The sequence below is a fragment of the Prunus mume genome, linkage group LG1 (genome assembly GCF_029339155.1).
Source record: "Prunus mume cultivar Tortuosa linkage group LG1, ASM2933915v1, whole genome shotgun sequence".
NCBI classification, from domain to species: Eukaryota; Viridiplantae; Streptophyta; class Magnoliopsida; order Rosales; family Rosaceae; genus Prunus; species Prunus mume.
The window spans coordinates 1937155-1957219 of NC_142698.1; the positions used below are offsets into that span (position 1 = coordinate 1937155).

At 38.9% G+C, this 20065-nt stretch overlaps 4 protein-coding genes across 4 annotated transcripts; 3 read left to right on the forward strand and 1 right to left on the reverse strand.

The window, feature by feature from the left end:
- Nucleotides 1-2923: 2923 nt before the first annotated feature.
- LOC103329691 (dnaJ protein homolog) lies at nucleotides 2924-5272 on the forward strand. The gene is made up of 6 exons (XM_008232194.3): nucleotides 2924-3217; nucleotides 3503-3668; nucleotides 3768-3909; nucleotides 4027-4303; nucleotides 4408-4606; nucleotides 4719-5272. Exons 1-6 carry the CDS (start codon nucleotides 3068-3070, stop codon nucleotides 5039-5041), a joined length of 1257 nt encoding a protein of 418 aa, XP_008230416.1. The 5' UTR covers nucleotides 2924-3067; the 3' UTR covers nucleotides 5042-5272.
- Nucleotides 5273-6451: 1179 nt separating this feature from the next.
- Nucleotides 6452-12409, reverse strand: LOC103329703 (Protein kinase superfamily protein). The gene is given in 8 exon segments (XM_008232202.3): nucleotides 6452-6826; nucleotides 6900-6969; nucleotides 7083-7172; nucleotides 7524-7573; nucleotides 7576-7590; nucleotides 7672-7724; nucleotides 9855-10110; nucleotides 12111-12409. Coding segments are annotated over 8 exon segments (906 nt in total). The 5' UTR covers nucleotides 12178-12409; the 3' UTR covers nucleotides 6452-6521.
- A 2326-nt stretch (nucleotides 12410-14735) lies between these two features.
- LOC148920668 (uncharacterized) lies at nucleotides 14736-15574 on the forward strand. Its single transcript, XM_089043705.1, has 2 exons — nucleotides 14736-14808; nucleotides 14892-15574. The coding sequence occupies exons 1-2, from the start codon at nucleotides 14736-14738 to the stop codon at nucleotides 15572-15574; spliced, it is 756 nt and encodes a 251-aa protein (XP_088899831.1).
- An 849-nt stretch (nucleotides 15575-16423) lies between these two features.
- On the forward strand, nucleotides 16424-19263 carry LOC148920669 (uncharacterized). Its single transcript, XM_089043765.1, is given in 5 exon segments — nucleotides 16424-17332; nucleotides 17378-17862; nucleotides 17967-18598; nucleotides 18601-18916; nucleotides 18918-19263. Coding segments are annotated over 5 exon segments (2688 nt in total).
- Nucleotides 19264-20065: the final 802 nt, after the last annotated feature.

Genomic DNA, 20065 nt, shown 5'->3' on the forward strand with positions numbered 1-20065 from the left:
GGTCCTAACAAACTTCATTGTTTAAATCTTAATAGCTTGATCAAACTGGAATTGAACCTAGTCCAATTGATTGTTTCAAAAAGTTCCATGTAAGTAAGCCTAAGAATGGAGGAGAAGAAAGTTGGCCAAGTGAAAAGGCTAAAGAACTTTTTGTATGTTGCCCCTACTTTGTTTATCATTTTCTTATTTTTGATTACATGGCATATTTTTATATCCATGTTTACATTTCTAATATTTCTTTGAAGGAAAAAATGGAGAATAAAAAGGCTACTGCAACGGAAGAAGAGAATGAAGTAAATAATTGGGATATATACAAGGAGGTTATTGGTAGGCTAAGTCATTGTCGTACCCTTGGCTTAGGTGGTGGTTATAGTACAAAAGATGTGTATCCCTCATATGACCAAGATTGTAGTAAACGTATATGCTTAGAATGTGAAGAAGAGTATGAGAAATTAAAGGAGGAAGTGAAGGACTTGAGAAATGTGGTGTATGAATTGAAAGATCTGGTTCAAAGTATGAGGGAAAACAACTCAAATACTTTTGCACACTCAAGACAATCTGTTTCAATGGTGAACTCTTTTCTTCTCCTTTCAATATTTTGCTCACTATTAAATATTGTATTTGTTATTTTTATTTTCAATTGACTTATTATTTCTTATTAATTATTATCTTTTATTCGATAGAACAATGAAGAAAGTTGTTCAGATGCTCACCTCAAAGACAGGTAGTGCAACATCATTTTTATTTTGCTACAATATGCATTTTGAATTTCAAGGTTTTGATATATTTGTGGATTCTTATATGTTTTAAGGATGATGAGAATTGTTTATGTTTTAACTATCTTGATAATTTAAATTGAATGCTTAAAATTATAGTACAATATGGTGTCATATGAATTTTTTTGTTACCAATTAAATACGGATAATTAGAAACCTATTTCCAGCAAATATTGTAATTCAAATGTATTTTTAGTAAATTTTTATATATAAAATAATTACATTTTTCGACCGCATTTCCCTCTCGGCAATGCATATTTCCAACAAACTCTTCATCATCGGAAATACTTTCCTACAATAATTGCCTATTTCCGACAACATTCCCTACGACATAATCGGGTTAGAACAATTATATTTCCGACCACTTGTTTGTCGAAAATATTTGCCGACAAGATTAATCTATTTGCGACAAACTTTGCGATGACTAACTATGGTTGGAAATATATATTTCCAACGTAACTTTACTATCGGAAATATTTTGTTATACTCATTTCCGACGAGATATTACATATGTTCCACAAACTCTTTTGGTCGATAATGATAGAAATTTAAGCAATGCCCTCGCTAAAAGAAGTATTTCCAACCAGCGTTTTACCGATGACTTTTGATGGACTTTTGCCGTCAAAAAGGGTATTTCCGACGGCAAAAGGCTTGTTGAGATGACGAAATGCCCTCGCTAAAGGCGTTCCGTTTTGTAGTGATTTATGTGTGGGTTTGTAGGAGGAGATAAGAATAGTTGGACATGATTTTCAAGGGATTGGGTTTTGTAGAGAGAAAGGACGCTGAGAGGGTATAGTGAAAAAGGAAGCTTGATTTTGACTAAGAGAGGAGAGAAAGATTTCTCAATAGACACTAACAGGACAATAGAAGAATACTAATAGGGCAATACTAAAGGGTCACTACACCTTAGTATGAGAAGGTTTCTAAGAGGAGAGAGAATAGAGAGATTGGGAAATTTGATTTCTAAAGATGAAAAACAAAAACAAAATAGAGCATGCACTATGGGGACATCATTGTATCTATATATATAAAGCAAAAGGTAGAGAATAGTTAAACATTCAAAATACCAGAAAATACACTTGGTTAATTCAAACATAAATAATTGAAATTATGAATTAAATGAGGATAATATGGTAAATTCACATTTTTTCATATTAAAAAAAATTAAAATTAAAAACAAAATCAGATAATAGGTCATACTTTTATAGAACATAACTACTCATGTTATCTTTTATTAATTCTAAAAATAAAATAAAAAATAAAAAAGAAAACTAGTTGAGCATGTGCCAAGGGGCTAGTATATATTTATATGAAGGGTATGGAGTAATAACGTTTTGTGATAAAATTTTTATTGTCTAGAACGTTTGTGATAAAAATTTTATAGTCTAGGGTATGGAGTAATAACAAAAAAAAAAAGGGACGCAACGTGATAATTTCGTAAACCTCAAGAACGTTTTGTGATAAAAATTTTGAGATCACAAACTTCTTGTATAATTAATTATAAATAAGAATTGGCACTTAAAAAATGGTGCCTTTTAAAAAAAAACAATAATTTTTCAATTTGGCACGACGCAGGTAGTATCCCTCATATAAGATCATTTTAGATAGCAGGAAACTACAAATTGCGAAGGAGAATGATGCGCGGTTTACCGTGTGTGTTGGACTTTTGGGCTTGAGGAACCTCATTTTCTCATGGGCACTTACAAGGTGTAAATAATGTATATTACTCAATGGAACCTCCAATTTAGACCACTGACCAAGGAGTGGTGGAATGTGAGACAAGGAGTAAAAAATAAGCAAGGAGAAGGTTCAAGGAATAAACTTTGATATGCGCACGGTGGTCGGCGAGAATAATTAACCACAAAGACGAAGACCTAAAAAGCAAGAAGGCGGGCTTTCAAGGAAGCATCCAGAACCAAAACATTTTCCTCTATTTTATTCTTTTCTTTTCTTTCCTAATAAAACTTGCAAAGAAATATAATCGTGTCATCAAACCATCCAACGGTCCACAATGCACAAGGACCAAAAGCCTCGAGAGAAGAATTCTAGACCCTTCCTAACTACAAACTCAAATCTCAACCGTCCACTGATTTCTCTCGAATAATCACCTGATATCTCTATATATATACACGCGGCTACTACTTCCCCTAGTAGCACTCTTTAGGTTGTTATTGTTCTTCTGTTCTGGCTTTCGTTCCAAGAAAATAGCAGATTCTCTGGGAGCCTCGGAGTCGGTGAGATTGATTTGGGTTCTGGGTTTTCAAGAAATCAATCAAATTTAATCGAAGAAGATGTTCGGGAGGGCGCCGAAGAAGAGCGATAACACTCGGTACTATGAGATTTTGGGAGTGTCACAGAACGCTTCTCATGACGACTTGAAGAAGGCTTACAAGAAAGCCGCCATCAAGAACCATCCTGACAAGGGTGGAGATCCTGAGAAAGTAAGTTTACCCGTCTTTCCTTTTTCTCCAGATTTCTCCATTTTGTTTCTGTAATGGGATTTTGAGAAATGGGTTTTTGTGGATTCTAATCGTCCTGTTGTTATTCTTCTTGTGGCTCTGTTAAGCCCTTTTGTTCTTATTGAATTTGATCGAGTAAAATCCTGGGTTGACCTAAAAATTTGTTTTTGAATTGTTTTTATAGATGAAAGTATATCTATGTGATAGTGGGTTGGGGTTGTTTGGTCTAGTTGTGGGCCTAATGAGATTTGTACATATTTTGCGCAGTTTAAAGAGTTGGCTCAGGCTTATGATGTTCTGAGTGACCCTGAGAAGCGTGAAATCTATGATCAGTATGGTGAGGATGCACTCAAGGAAGGAATGGGTGGCGGTGGTGGCGGCCACGACCCATTTGACATCTTCTCATCTTTCTTTGGTGGTAGCCCATTTGGAGGTGAGAATCGTGTGATTGATTTTTATGGTTTAACTCGGGGTTCTGATTTTGTGAAGTACAATGGATGTGAATGAGTTTTGTATTTCTTTGTATGAGCAGGTGGTGGCAGTAGCAGAGGCCGAAGACAGAGACGTGGAGAAGATGTGGTCCACTCACTGAAGGTCTCCTTGGAGGACATCTATCTTGGGACTTCAAAGAAACTGTCTTTATCGCGTAATGTATTATGCTCCAAATGTAATGGGTGAGTGAAAGTACTAAATATGTAATTTTTAGCTTGCCGCTATGATGAAGTTTAGACCTTGGTGGTTTATATGTGTAATGCTCACATGAGATGTTGATATGTTGTTGTCAATGGCAGTAAGGGGTCGAAATCTGGGGCTTCGTCGAAGTGTGCGGGCTGTCAAGGAACTGGTATGAAAGTCACAATCAGGCACCTTGGCCCCTCTATGATTCAACAGATGCAGCACGCTTGCAATGAGTGCAAAGGTACTGGAGAGACAATCAGTGACAAAGACCGCTGCACGCAGTGCAAAGGAGAAAAGGTTGTTCAAGAGAAGAAGGTTTTGGAAGTCATTGTGGAGAAGGGTATGCAAAGTGGACAGAAGATCTCATTCCCTGGTGAAGCAGATGAAGCTGTATGTTGTGTTGTCATTAATTGTGATTTTGTAGTAGTAGTTGTTGATTCTTATACATAAATGTGGCGGTTGATTAATTTGACATCTCACTTTGGTGATTGCAGCCTGAGACAGTCACTGGTGATATAGTGTTTATCATTCATCAAAAAGAACATCCAAAGTTCAAGAGAAAGGGTGAGGACCTTTTTGTGGAGCACTCTCTGTCCCTGACCGAGGCTCTCTGTGGCTTCCAGTTCGTTTTGACCCATTTGGATGGCAGACAGCTGCTTATCAAATCAAACCCTGGTGAAGTTGTCAAGCCTGGTTAGTAAAGAGCATGAACTCACATGGTTTTGGGTTTTGGTATTGATTGTTGTTTCTCAGACATTTTATTAACCTTATGACTGGTTTTGTTTGGTGGTACCGAAAAATGCAGATTCGTTTAAGGCGATCAATGATGAGGGGATGCCCCTCTACCAAAGGCCATTCATGAAGGGGAAGCTGTACATTCATTTCAATGTGGACTTCCCAGAGTCTCTGAACCCAGACCAGGTCAAGGCATTGGAAGCTATTCTTCCATCAAAGCCAGGAGCATCTCAGCTTACAGATATGGAGGTGGATGAGTGTGAGGAGACGACTCTGCATGATGTGAACATGGAGGAGGAGATGAGGAGGAAGCAGCAGGCTCAGGCGGAGGCTTACGACGAGGATGATGACATGCCTGGTGGTGCTCAGAGGGTGCAGTGCGCACAGCAGTGATGATAGTTTCTCGAACCCGTAGAAGTTTTCTGAAGTGATGGGGGCTGAAGAACAACTGATGACTGAGGTAGGAGGGAGAGGGGCTTGGCTGTGATGATGGATGGCGGTCTCTAGCTAGTTGGAGTCTAGAATTTTGGAAAACTTTTATAATCAAATGTTATGTTATGATTTTGAACCTGTTATTCTTGAACTATTGATAAATGACCATCATTCTTACTACTCTTTAAGAAATTTTTTCTTTTCTGTGCCCATTTTATCTTTTTTGTTTCTTAATTTTTTTTTAAATGCTGAATTGAATGATGTTGTGTAGCAAATATTAATTTCTGGTAATGATTTCTTTTTGGCTTTATGTACTTTTGCTGTCGGTAACTGAGGTAGTAATTGGCGGTGAAAATGAGGTGGTAACTGTATGTTCTTATTATAGTAATTGTACTTTTGCTGATCTTCAGGATCTTGACAAACAAGAGTGCATTTTTGCTTTGCTCATTACCATAAATTGGTGCCGTTGAATGAGTACAAATTTCAAAATTTATATTGTCCAACGGTAATTACCGAAGTGGTAATTTGATGGTGAGCAAAAGTGTCCTCGACAAGTAATGAGCTAGTTACTGTAACCAACGGTAATTAACGAAGTGGTAATTTGATGGTGAGCGAAAGTGTCACAAGTTACTTTAAGTACTGAAAGTCTGATATATTTGCCGAAGCACCTGTGGGATAAGAAAAAAATAGCTTTTTCAGGCAACATCTCTAAGAAGTTCAGAACTGACTCTAAGAAAGAGATTTTGGTCACAAAGTCCAAAGGAAAAAGACTTTCATAAAATAGGGAGAACACTATTTTTCTATTTTCAGCCAATAACAGTATAACTTGTGATAACAGTTCCACGTGATATAACATTACTAGTCGGGAATAGCAGTTGCAACTAAGTTTTTCTGAGTCCAAAGACGCTTGACTTTTCTCTTTTTCTGAGCAGGACCTTTTTTTGGACATGGATATGCTTTTTTTAACATCTCGTGTTTGTTTCTGGTCCACTGAAAGCTTTCTAAAATAACTCAACTCTAAACATTTTTGTTCAATCAGAACTAACTCTTAAAGACTAAGAAATGGATGAAATTGATTTTGTTAACAAAGTCCAGAGACCCTGTCTCTTTCTGGACCTTTTTCTTTTACTAGAGAAGGATCTATTGGTGGGCATGGATATGCAAATTTTCTTTTCCTAGAGAAGGATCTATTAGTGTTCCATCATTTAGCCAATTGAACATTTTAAGAGACGCTGCCGTTTTCATGTGCACAACATCCAGATTGGACTCTTCGAGAAAACAGAAGATCAGTATCTGAGTCCAAATAGAACTTGGGAACCGCTGAGAAAGGCAAAATGTTCACCAAATGTTTGGAGTGGGAGGACAAAACTCTCCAAGAAACAATCAATTGGATTTCATAACATAGGAAATTCTCTCTATGAAATGATATTCAGTAAAAATACTAGTCATGTGGACTTTCTATCTTTTTATGGAGATACCGAAGTACCTGCAGAATAGAAATCTTTGGCTTATCCCCATATCTAACACACAACTTTGCCACAGCTAGAAGACTTTTAAGCTCCCTAGAATCATAACTATTACCTAGATCAGGATCTAGCATCTTGTGAATGGAGCTACAGAAGCGATACTCTCGGATCCATTGAACCAGATCAGCAGCCCTGTCATCTGATGACTGACCGGTGATGAGCTCCAGTATCAGCACCCCAAGCTGGAACATGATGTTACCGCATTCCTGACCCATGCAATCTGCCAAAAACAAAAAAGGGGAAGATGAGGATTACAATTAGTATTTAAAGGGACGATGGTAAAGAAAGTCAACCTTTAGCGCATGAGGTATGAGGTACTGTGACATAATTTTCACCAGAACTTTGAAGGCCAACGTCTGAAAGCTGTGATCAGGAAAGAAGGTCATTTGATGTTTGACAAAGATGACAGCATTAGCCTTTAGGACACCAAGTAGATCCAAATCTTCAGAAAATGATAAGATAAATGGAACCCTTACCTTTGCATTAAAGTTTTCATCTAGCATGATGCTACTTGAGCTAATGGAGACATGATACATTGGAGGTTCATTGAAGAGAAGCAAATATTCCTGCATTGAAGTTTCAGTACAGTGTAAGCTAAACTCATATGGCCATACCTATACATAATCGATGCAAAGGAACCAAAGAGTTCAAAGTTCTGCTTGGATTGGATGCAATAAAAAACCAGCAGATTAAATCCAGTTCAAACAGTATCCTGCTGTAGATGTGGAAAATGATACTGCGAGTGCCTAACAATTAAACATAAAAATTAAATAGATAAAATTTTCAACACTAATTTAATATTTGCAAATCATCTTAATAAAACGTGATTTAAGGTGTACAAGATGCACACAATCAATTTATGTAGTGATTGTTTGTACTGCTAGTTAAGATGATTATGTCTTGCTTCTAAAACATACCAATGCAGCTACCACACCAATGACTATTTGTAGTCTTGTCTTCCAGTCCAGGGAGTTCTAATGGGATCTGACAACAATAATGTGAAAATCAAATTTTTGCACTGATTTTCTGATACATGCATACACAAACTTCTGCTCAGAATGTTACCAGTAAGATGCTCCTTCAAGCTCCCTCTTTCTATGTTGTCAAAAACTAGCAACCTGAAACAAAAGAAAATAGAAAAAAGTAAATAAAAAAAATCAAAGGAACAGATGTATAGAAAAAACACAGAGCAACTAATAATTTGTTGGACAACAGCTAAGGTATATAATTATTCATACATTGCAGAGACTATGGACAGAATGAGCTATATCAAAATTATCCTTAGTAATAGACCTAAGTTTGAAGGAATGTCAAAGTTTTTCCTCAAAGGTTTGTCATGAGTTTTACGTTACATATAGATTTCAGGAAATTAACAAGAATTTCAAAACCACTGAGAAGAATCAATGAAACAAAGCATCATGTCATGAGCCCATTCAGCAGAAACCACACTTAAGCAATGCTGAAAACTAAAAGCTTTTCAAATTGAATATTTTTTTCATAGGAAACATCATTAAAAGAGAAAGAAATATTACAAAAAAATGGACAAGATACTGGAGCAAAGAACTAAAGAATCCTAATAAGACAGCTACCTACACCAGTAACAACCTTAAGTACAAAAAAGCCAGCAAAGTACAGAAGACACTAATAAACAGCTGCATTCCAATCCGAAAAAATAGCAGAGAAATATTATCCCAAGAATTTAAAGAGATAGAAGCCCATGGAGATGCCCGACAGTGAACCATCTACCACAGATAATCCATCTCCTCACCCCTAACATTCTCAAATATCCTTCTACTCTTCTCCGTCTAAATTATCCAAAACAATAGCCATCACCACACATATTCACAGAACCATACCCTTCTTTCTTCCACCAAAAAACATATGGCCCTTGCAAATATTGTCACACACTCAGCTCGAATGATCACATAGCCTACCTGGCAGTCTTAACCAAAGGGTTATGCTACCAGACATGCAAAAACAAATGGTTGACTCTGTGCTCTATCTTTGCACATCACACTCCAGTGAGGAAAAAGATATAAAGAAGGTCTTCTCCTCTGAACCATGTCACAAGTGTTAACCCTCCGATGAGTAAATTCCATGCTAACACCAGTATCTTAGAAGGCACTTTTGCCCTCCAAATTGCAATAGAGGATAAGGACAAAGAAAAAGGTTTCCCATCAATGTCTCAAGTAGGATTTAACAGAAAAATCCCCTGATGTTTCCAACATCCACTTCCTCCTATCAGCCCTTAGTGAAATCAGCACTACACACTCTCTAACAGGGTTGATAAGGACAACAGCTCCCTAAGTTCCAGATCATTCAAATTCCCACAAAATCAAATTCCAACTACAAGGAGGATAAATTAACACATGCTCTAGCAATGCAAAAATGATAGAACTGGGATAATTTATAGAGTCTAGGAAAAGAAAGGCATAATGCGTTTTCCCCCATCCGATTCTCTTCACAAAGCCTATATTATTCACTACAGAATAAAAAGCAAGAACACAGTTACAATAACAACCTAGTGTAGTCTGAATTCAATACGAGCTGAAATACAGCATCTGATGAAACAAACACACCACCACAAGATCATGTTGAATGAAGCTGAAATACACATGTTATGGGTAATCAAAAGCAGGGTAGAGATGATCTTTGAATGAATATCTACAAAATAGACGGTTTGGATTAGTGAAATACTATGCGGAGTGGGCCCTATAAGGGTGTCCCTCAAATAAGCTTATTTGAGGGATCCCTCAACGGAAGCTCTTTGTCTATATATATATACACACATACGTACTAAAATTGAGAGTGATTGCTTTGCAGTTATCAAACATTTGTGAAAATAGTTTAACCATGTAAGTATAAACTGAAAGAAAACTATGCCAGTTGTAAGTAGATACATTATGCCACAAACCCGCAATGTTGCACTGAAATTCCTATAGCCAATTTCACACCTTTATGATTATACAGAACATAACTTATCTCATTTAAGATCAAATTTCACGCTATTAAACTGAGGGTCGGGTATCCAAGGTGGAGTTTACCACTAGGGATGCCCATCAATTTCCCAGCCTCTTTCCATTTATGGAGAGGGCAGAGCACCCCAACCTCTAGATTTACTGTGGCATATATCCAAGCCATGATAAAAACACATATTTTCCTCTGTTCCCAAACGATGGCCTGTTTGTATGGACAGGTAGGTGGAAATTAAAGAAAGAAATTGACAGAGTGAAAAAAGGGGATCAGACCGTCTATGTCCAGTAGATAACCCCTTGAGAGCAAGAAGGTGGCGATGATGCAAGCGCCCCAAGAGTTGCACTTCTCTGTAGAAGGCATCTTTTCCTTGATCATAATCTCTCATTTCTTTTATCAATACAACCCCACCATCTTGAAATCTGGCCTTGTAAGCAGCTATATTGGAAGTGGTATACATGATACTCTGAAAACCATCTGTTGCTCTCTTTATATCCTTGTATGGAAAACGCTTCATAAATAATACCCTGCCTGAAAATGAGAACATATCACAGGTGAGTAAAATCATTTCCTTATAATCTCCGAGTACAAATTTATTTAAACTCATGTAGTTGGGAAACAAATTGCATCCAATTTCTGTTTCTAACTGACTAAGATATCATGGTCATATTAGAAAAAACTAAAGTTAAATAATTGCCTCACAGTAATTACTTTAAGAGTTGTATGTGAGGAAAACTAGGAATAAATTGTAACTATGGTCTCTCATGCATGTGGGTCTGGTGGGGAATGAAACATCAAGTGTGCAGGTTTTGTTCTTCAAAGAGAGCACCTCATGCAAATATGGATCAAAATCACCCCTAAGACTGGTTAACCTCAAAGTTACGGAATCATTTAGTATTAATTTTGCACCAAAAACCAGATGCAACTTAACAGTAATTATTTTTTTCCAGACTCAGTCACATTAAACATTCCAAAGACTTGGTCAGTGATCATCAAACAACACAAAAGATAAAATTACGATGAAGATCAACTGAACTACTACAGTAAGAATACTTGACTAGAAATGAATTTGCTCACAAACATAACTTATAAGTGCTGTGCATGAGTCAAGCTTGCCTTGTATATTTTTACAAGCTTTTCACCAGATCTCTAACGTGGTTAACTAATACATATAAAAATAAATAAATAAGTCTCTGGCCAAGCTGAAATTTGAAATTTGAAGACAACTTTGGCTCAATTGAAGAGCCAAAATATCTAATAAAAGCACATAAATGAAAATTTTGAAACCGTAGTGCCTACTATTTAGATATGTATAGCAGCAAAAGTATACTTGGTTAATGTCATTGCATAATATATACCATCAAATACTAACTTAGATAACCAACGAAATGCAAGTGTGTTTCCTTGTGTAGGCTCACTTTAAACAAACTCTTGTCATCAAATTACTATGAGACTGCTAAATTGATAAAACACATTTTTAGAATATTTTACTTGAATAGCGTAGGTGGTGGATTCAAATAATTTCCAAGTTAACCCTTGTCCATGTATAACAAGAATATACACTTTTCTAGCTAGAAAAAAGGTAAAAAGCAGTGGATAACTATATAAAATTATGTTAAAAGGCATCATAGATTATGATATGTCCTTGATAAATCCATGAATTTCTCCATAAAAGTAAAGTTTTATTATAGAAAAAAATGATATTTTCATATAATTAGTATGCCTAGTATGTCTTGAAATTTTAGTTAAAATAATGAGAAAATAATAAATCTGAAAATGACAGCTAATGTATCCGGTATATGACATATTAAAATAGAAGCACTCGCATTCCTTATAGTCTACCATTTGTTTATCATCCCATGACATCATATAAAACCAGAAATCAAATTAGGAAAAGAATGACTGGTGAACACTGTTTTAAGAAATCACTGATGAATATTATTTTATAAGAAATCACTGATGAAGATTGCCTCTCATAAGTCGAACTTCGTGCAAGTTTATATTGACCACAGTGGAAAAGGAAAAAGAGGAATCCATCCTACATTATATCACAACCAAACCAAGAAAACATATTAAAATCTGCTTCTAAAATCCTTGCTTAGTTGGCCAATTTTTTTTTTTTTTTTCAGACAAAAAAAAGAAGCCAATTTTAAGAGAGAATCAATTTTGACACTGCTGACCTATAAAATTATTAGAATCGACCAGTGCTAATGACTAAATTCAGTACAATCTCAAAATTCAGATTCAAAGCTGGCTTCATCCATCAGAATGAATCACAAAACACTCCTTTAGACCAAAACCAGAGTAATAGCTAAAAGCTCCAAGACAATTCATTCAACCCACATCAGCAAAAACCAAAACAAACCCAGGTAGAATTCAGCAAGTTAAAGTCCAAATTCCATCAAATTACATTAAATCACACTAAATTAACCTAAGAAACTCCACATTGCTCACAAACCAAAGGAAAAAAGCACTAAAAATTCATGGTAAAGAAGTTGAAATACATGAGCAAAAGGTGAAAATTAAAGTACCAGACCGAGATCGGCGAAGCCACGCGAGAAGACGAGGCCGGAGCTTGCGGATCAAGCGGTGGTCCATTTTGGTTAGTTGGAGTGTGTGATCCAAGAAGGAGTTGAAGTAGAAGAACAGAGACGCTGTAAATTTCCATTTCCCTGCTTTATTTATCTCTTTTATAAAGAGAAAAAGGTAGAGGGATGGATTCTGTTTTACCTTCTTGAACCTCCTGTGTCCTTAATAATAATAGAAAAACAGATCCTACAGTTAAAAGAAGAATGAAGGGCATGCCCCGCTGTACAGTATATTTGGCAGCATATTAGGGTGTGTGTTTGACTCCATGGGGTGTGTCATATAAAAATAATCATGGGTATTTTGTACTCACACTCACAGAATAGTTACAAACATTCAGAGACTGACTGCTAAGACCCGACAGACACATTTGGTTGATTATTCATTCCCGTTTGGATTTGGGGTTAATTTTTCTTTGGTCGTCGCATGTATTAAGTGCATTGCCATTTGTTGCCGTTAGATTCAATTTTAAATCACCAATAGTGTTAGTTGGATTGGCTTAAGTCTTTGGTATACTCCTAAGTAATCTTGGATTTAAGCTCCTATGATACTTGTGTGTAAATTTTCCCTCTTATCCTTCCTAATTTTGGTTAATATATATATATATATATATTTATATATATAAATTTTAATTAATCCAACGATTGTGATTTGAAGACGGGTCAACCAGGTAACCTAATTTAACATAGCAAAACCATTCCAAATATAGTAGTGTACTAGTTTTTTGTTGTCAGAATCAGGATATTCATTAAAATAAAACTAAGGCCAAAGCTAGCACAAAAACAGAACAAAGAAGTTCAGCCATAAAAGGGACAACGAAATTAAAATACAATCCAAACTACCAAACTAAGAGGGAATAGAGGAAAGATGTTGCTACATCAGCTAACCAAACTTCAATAGGACCTCTCAACCTTCATGAAATTAACAGTTACATGGGGGACACGGTAGGCCATCTTTATCCAAGATAAAAGTGAGGGAAGATGGGGGCCTTGAAAGAAATTTTAAAAATGTAGTTTCATTAAGCCACAAAGGTAAGATTACATTTAATCTCTAGGCAACAAAATCGAGGATTGAATCTTTGAGCTTAAACAAAAACTAACTCCAATTATCTTTTTGGCTTAGCTTATATTGTTCAATTCTAGACACTCTAGACCTAGCGACAAAAAGGGATAAGGTTTGAAGCACTAGAGGGAACACAACGCTTCAACTTGGCAAAGGGCACACAAAGCTTCCACGAGACAACTGTGGTATCTCAGCTCAATAAATAATTTACACTATTACAACTGTAGACAATGAAATTTTGGTGTAATAAATCCCATTGGACGAGAAAATAATTAGGGTTTGGTGAATTAAATTGTGGGCCCCATAATTCACCCATGTGGCGTGTGACTCATCAAAATCGGATTAACTGTCAAAAAGGTGACACGTGGCGACATCCGACGGAGTGCATCAGACGGTTCAAGATGAAGACAAAATTAAGGGAAATAATCTTCTGTGATTGACTTTGATTTAAATCAAATATTAATCAGGTCAATTAATTGAAGATAATCTGTTAAATTGCCAGATTGTGCGAACTGATTTAAATCAAATCAAAATCCCACAAAACAAGGTTTTAAATAAGGAAAGTTATTTAGGTCAAGCATCCTACAAGAGCCTATAAATAGGAGGCCTCAAGACGGAAGAAGGGGCGAAAAAAACCTAGCATTGAGAAGAAGCAGAAAACTCCCTGCATTCTTCACCTACACTTTGGAAGAGCTACCAAGCACAACAAATACGTGCCGGTTCCTCCACCCTAGAAAATCTCAAACACCAAACAAGCCTTGTGCTACCTGTTTGATCAAGATCAAGTCTCTACGACCCTTGCATCAAATACAAATTTTCTTTATACATTTTGGAAATCAAATCAGAGGATTTAATACAGAGATTGTAACCCTAAATTTCATAAATACAAATATTATTTTGTACACGTGTTCTTGTCTCATTTGTCGCAGGAAATTCGTGTTTACAAATTTGGCACGCGTAGTGGGACCATCTCTACCTCTCATCTCTTTTTCCAGTTCCAAAATCAACCAACACGCCAAACACGATGGCCTCTAAGAAGATTCAAATCGTTCCTGTGGCGAAAGGGAAAGCGTGAGCGCCTCCTTCTCAAGCGGAGATTCTGCTGGGTCGTCACCCGAGCAAGGCCAAGGCGATATCCGCAATTCCACAGTCACTTCCATACCGACTCAAGCCAAGGTGAAAGACGGAACCGAAGGCGTGAATCGTTATCAATCCGCCTTTTAGGGGCAAAGAAGAATACCTCCCGGGCGGATGAGAGAAACTCTCGGAATGAAGAAAGGAGTTTTTCGTGCTCGAAGAATTCAAGAGAACGTTCCCTCTCGCCTATTTCAGACGACTCGAGCACGTGCTCATACCATGGATCCCCGCCTGACGACCAACAGAAGAAGATTGCCTCGGCGTCCATAGGTGAGTCTTATTCTATGGCCATGCAGATTATGGTGACGGGAGCAATGTCTATTGAAGAACAATGGCCCATATGAGCGAAGCGGTCACGAAATGTGACGAAGATGGTCGAAGAGAAGGATGCGCAGATTGCTTCTCTCATCAACAAGTGGGAAGCACATCATGATAAGGAGCCTGGTCAAGACGCAAACAAGAAAGGACCACATCATGAGGCTGAATCCAGCGAAAGGATTGGGTCATGAAACAGAGCCGGTGAGAAGTCGCACGAAAAATTGACACCGCCTCGGTGGGTTCTTTGTCGGTCCAACAACTTCAGGACATGATCGCGAACACCATCAGAGTTCAATACGGAGCACCTTCCCGAGACACGCTCATGTATTCTAAGCCATACACCAGGAGGATAGACAACTTGCGGATGCCGACGGGATATCAACCTCCCAAGTTTCAACAATTCGATGGAAAGGGCAATCCAAAACAACACATTGCACACTTTGTCGAAACATGCAACAATGCTGGAACGGAGGGCGACCACCTGGTGAAACAGTTTGTTCGGTCCCTGAAGGGAAATGCATTTGATTGGTATGTAGACTTGGAGTCCGAGTCCCTTGACAGTTGGGACCAAATGGAGCGAGAATTCTTGAACAGATTCTATAGCACTCGTCGCACCGTGAGTATGATGGAACTCACGAATACCAAGCAATGGAAAGATGAACCTGTCGTTGATTACATCAATCGATGGCGTTCATTAAGCTTGGATTGCAAAGATAGGCTTTTGGAGATATCGGCAGTTGAGATGTGCATTCAAGGGATGCATTGGGGGTTACTCTACATTCTACAAGGAATTAAACCCCGCAAGTTTGAGGAGCTAGCCACTCGTGCCCATGATATGGAGTTAAGCATTGCCACCACGGAGGAAAGCATGAGCCCGTCACATCGATCATAAAAAGGAGAAAGTCTTTGGACAAAAGATGATAAGCCGGTCAAGAAGCCTACCAAGGAAGCAATGACAATCAACACTGTCGGTCAAAATCTCCACCCAAGATAAGAAGAGGGAAGTCAAAAAGATGGAGTCATCCCGAGATGTAGATAGACGTCGGCGCACCTTGAAGGAATTGGAGGAGAAAACGTACCATTTTCCTGACTCGATGTCGCAGGTATGCTTGAGGATTTGCTGGAAAAGAAGGTGATCGAATTGCCGGAATGTAAGCGGCCCGAGGAGATGAACCGGGTCAACGACCCTAAATTTTGCAAATACCACAGAATTGTCACCATCCAGGTAGAAAAGTGCTTCGTGTTGAAGGAGCTAATTATGAACTTAGCTAGGCAATGAAGGATTGAGTTGGATGTTGACGAAATTGCGGAGGCGAACGTTGCCACAATTGTGTTCAGATCCTTTGAGCTTGCCCGTATTGTCAAAAAGATCGGAGTTTCAATCTATAAGGGGTATACACCAGAAGACTGATCTATGTACAAAAGAAGTGGTGGGCGAACCAAACAATCAATGTGGTGATGGCTTTGTTGGTGACTCATCTTTTGATGACAATGAAGGATGGACGCTCGTTACTCGGCGGAAGTCTCGTACGAAGCGCATTCCTCAACGACAAAATGCTCAACCAAAGAAGGAGCAGGGAAAGAGAGGCTCGCACCAACATTCTAAAAAAACTAGACGGATGCTGAAGAGAGGCTCCGAACAAGAAGATGGACCATTAATCCAAGGGCCACGAACTCCAGTTATGCTAGGAGAATACTTCCCAAAGTGTTCTTTGTAAGAGGGCCAACGGAGACAGTCCATATGACAACTTGCTATCAGGTAGATGACGAAGATGCCTCAGAAGGAAGATATGAAACTCATGAGGAGCGAGAGGTCTCAACACAGTCAGAAAATCCACCAGCGTATTCAAATATTGAAGAAGCGGTGGAACTCCCTGAAGTCATACATGTAGCATTGGTAAATGCATTAATGGATCTCGATATCCAACCAAATAGGATAAGGAGGACCGGAGAATTAGAGCCTGAGCCTCAAGACCATGCTATTTGCTGCGCGACGTGCGCTTCCATCACATTCACCGATGAAGACCTCTTGTTAGGATCTAAACCACATAATCGTCCGCTTTTCATGTCAGGGTATGTGCGAGAACAAAAACTTAGTCGCATGCTTGTAGATGGAGGTTCAGCAGTGAACATCATGCCTAAATCCACGATGATGAAGTTAGGCATCACCATGGACGAATTGTCTCGCAGTCGTCTCATGATTCAAGGATTCAATCAAGGAGGACAAAGAGCTATGGGCATGATCAGAATTGAGCTCGTGATAGGCGATTTAAAGTCAAACACCCTATTTCACGTGATTGATGCTAAGACCTCCTACAATCTCCTATTAGGAAGGCCATGGGTGCATGAAAATGGGATAGTGCCTTCAACCTTACATCAATGTTTCAAATTTTACAGAGGAGGAGTAAAGAAAATCTTGGGTGACGTCAAACCATTTACTGAAGCCGAGTCTTACTTCGCGGACGCCAAATTTTACATGGATGAAGACGTGGTATCTGAAGTTATTCTCGTTGAGGTTCACTCGACAGGAAAAGCCATGACAAGAAGAGAAGAGCATTCAAAGTGCCCTCCCGTTGCAGAGAATGTTTCGAAGAAGTCAAAAAGCACTTTGTCCGGACAAATGGGATCATCACCGATAGATTCACTGAAGGTGTCTACTCCCGTCCTCTGCTATGTCTCATCATCTTGATGGAAGGAAGGACAATCCCCATTTGGAGAAGAAGTAAAGCCAAGGAAATGGGGAGAAAGCGACATGAAGTTCTTGAAGGAGTCGACAACCATACATTTACCCAAGTTGAATAATTTAGCCATTTCGAAATCTTTAGTACCAGGGTTCGTCAGACCATCACAAGAGGCAACAAGACACGAATCTCTTCCGGTCACAAGAACAAAAGAAGGTTTTGACCATAATGCTTATAAGCTCATGTCAAAGGCAGGTTATGACTTCAGCTTATCTTCTTCGATGGGAGAGCTTAATCCAGATGTCACAGGAGAAAAGAAGCATGGCCTTAGCGAAACCCAAAAGAAGTTGAAGGAGCAAGGTTACACAATTGACTTAGCTAGAGCAGGCCTAGGTTTTACTCCTGTGCACCTGTCAAGATCTCTGCTAGAAGAAAAGAAAAGAAAGCAGAAGCTCAACATATTAGTGTCGAAGCGGTTGAGGAGGAAGAAGAACCAAAGGTTATTAAAAGAGCCTCAATGTTCGACCGCTTAGCTAAGCCTACCCAAAGCAGACCTCGCCACCGCATCAAAGAATCAACATCACAACCTTCTGTGTTCAAAAGGATAACTGGGCATGATAGTCAAATGGGAATTCAATCAGCCCCACGCAGATCGGCGCTAGAAAGACTTGGAGTTCCAAGCAAGTCGTCTGAAGAGAAAAATCAGCAAGAATTGAAAACTAGAGTTCATGTCGATTCAACGGAAGACAATGAAATTCGGAGCTTAATCCCGTCACGTATGAAACGTCACTCTACATTAGATGTAACTTCAGGTGACCAACTCAAAGTGAAACGACGAACAATCATACAAACTCGGGAAACTTTGAGTCAGCAAAACAAAAGTGACGATGAAGAAGCGGAGGTTCTAGCTGTTCATCACATTACGATCAAAGAGCTCGACGAAGAGGAACCTTTCGAGGAGAAGGTTCATGATGTTCCTTCCGCATTAGAAGATGGAGGCCAAGCGACTGTTGATGAACTAAAAGAACTCAATCTGGGCACAAATGAAGACCCAAAACCTATCTTCGTCAGTGCACTTTTGAATCATAGTGAAGAGAAGTCCTATCATCAACTACTACTTGAGTATAAAGATGTCTTTGCTTGGACGTACAAGGAGATGCCAGGCCTTGATCCGAAGGTTGCTGTCCATCACCTTGCAACAAACACGAACACGCCAATCAAGCAAACTCAACGCCGCCTCCCGAGCTCCTAAGTCAAATTGAAGCCGAAGTTGACAAGTTGATTGCCGCCGGATTTATTAGAGAGGTGAAATATCCGACGTGGATAGCGAACATCGTTCCGGTGAAGAAGAAAATCACTGGACAAATTCGTATTTGTGTTGACTTCCGAGACTTAAACGAGGCTTGCCCGAAGGATGACTTTCCATTGCCCATAATTGAGCTCATGGTTGATGTAACCACAGGTCATGAAGCCTTATCTTTCATGGATGGTTCATCTGGATACAATCAAATAAGAATGTCACCAGAGGACGAAGAACTCACAGCCTTCCGCACTCAAAGGCAAAAGTACCTATCAACGTGCAATGCAAAAGATCTTTGGTGACATGCTTCATAAGAATGTCGAGTGCTACATTGATGACCTGGTGATCAAGTCAAAAAGAAGAGAAGATCACTTGAAAGACTTGAGAATGGTGTTTAACAGATTGTGGAAATACCAACTCAAGATGAACCCTTTGAAGTGTGCTTTCGACGTCACGTCAGGTAAATTTCTTGGTTTCATCATTAAACATCGAGGCATCGAAGTAGACCAGACTAAGATTAAAGCCATCCGAGGTATGCCCGAGCCAAGAAATTTACGTGAATTGAAAAGTTTACAAGGGCGTCTCGCGTTCATTCGGTGATTCATCTCAAATTTAGCAGGAAGGTGTCAGCCGTTCAGTCGCCTTATGAAGAAAGATGTTCCATTTGTTTGGGATGAAGCTTGTCACAATGCATTTGAAAGCATAAAGAAGTACCTATCGAGTTCACCACTGTTAGGAGCTCCTATTCCAGGCAAACCACTCATATTGTACATTGCGGCTTAAGAGAGGTCAATTGGAGCCCTGTTGGTGCAAGAGAATGAGTCACATAAGGAGCAAGCACTCTATTATCTAAGCCGAACTCTTACTGGTCCCGAATTGAACTACACGCCTATAGAAAAGACGTGTCTTGCACTTGTCTTTTCTATTCAAAAGTTAAGGCACTACATGCAAGCGTTCACAGTTCATCTAGTTGCACGAGCTGACCCGGTGAGGTACGTTATGTCAAAACCACTTGACGGGCGCTTTGGCCGAGGTACGGCGTTGGGCACCTTGATTCATTTATTATAAAGAGATTCTGTACCGTCGTTCATTCGAAGGCCTGTTTCTAAGATGCTTGGGGGAAGAAGATGCATCCAAAGCAATTGAGGAGGCTCACTCAGGTATTTGCGGAGCTCATCAATCAGGGCCAAAGCTACATTTCCAAATAAAGAGGATGGGCTACTATTGGCCGACTATGGTCAAGGATTGCATGGATTATGTGAAGAAATGTCAAGCCTGTCACAATTCCATACCAACTTCATACATCAGCCGCCGGAGCCGCTACATCCTACAATTGCTTCATGGCCATTTGATGCGTGGGGCCTTGATGTGGTGGGACCAATAGCACCCAAATCTTCTGATG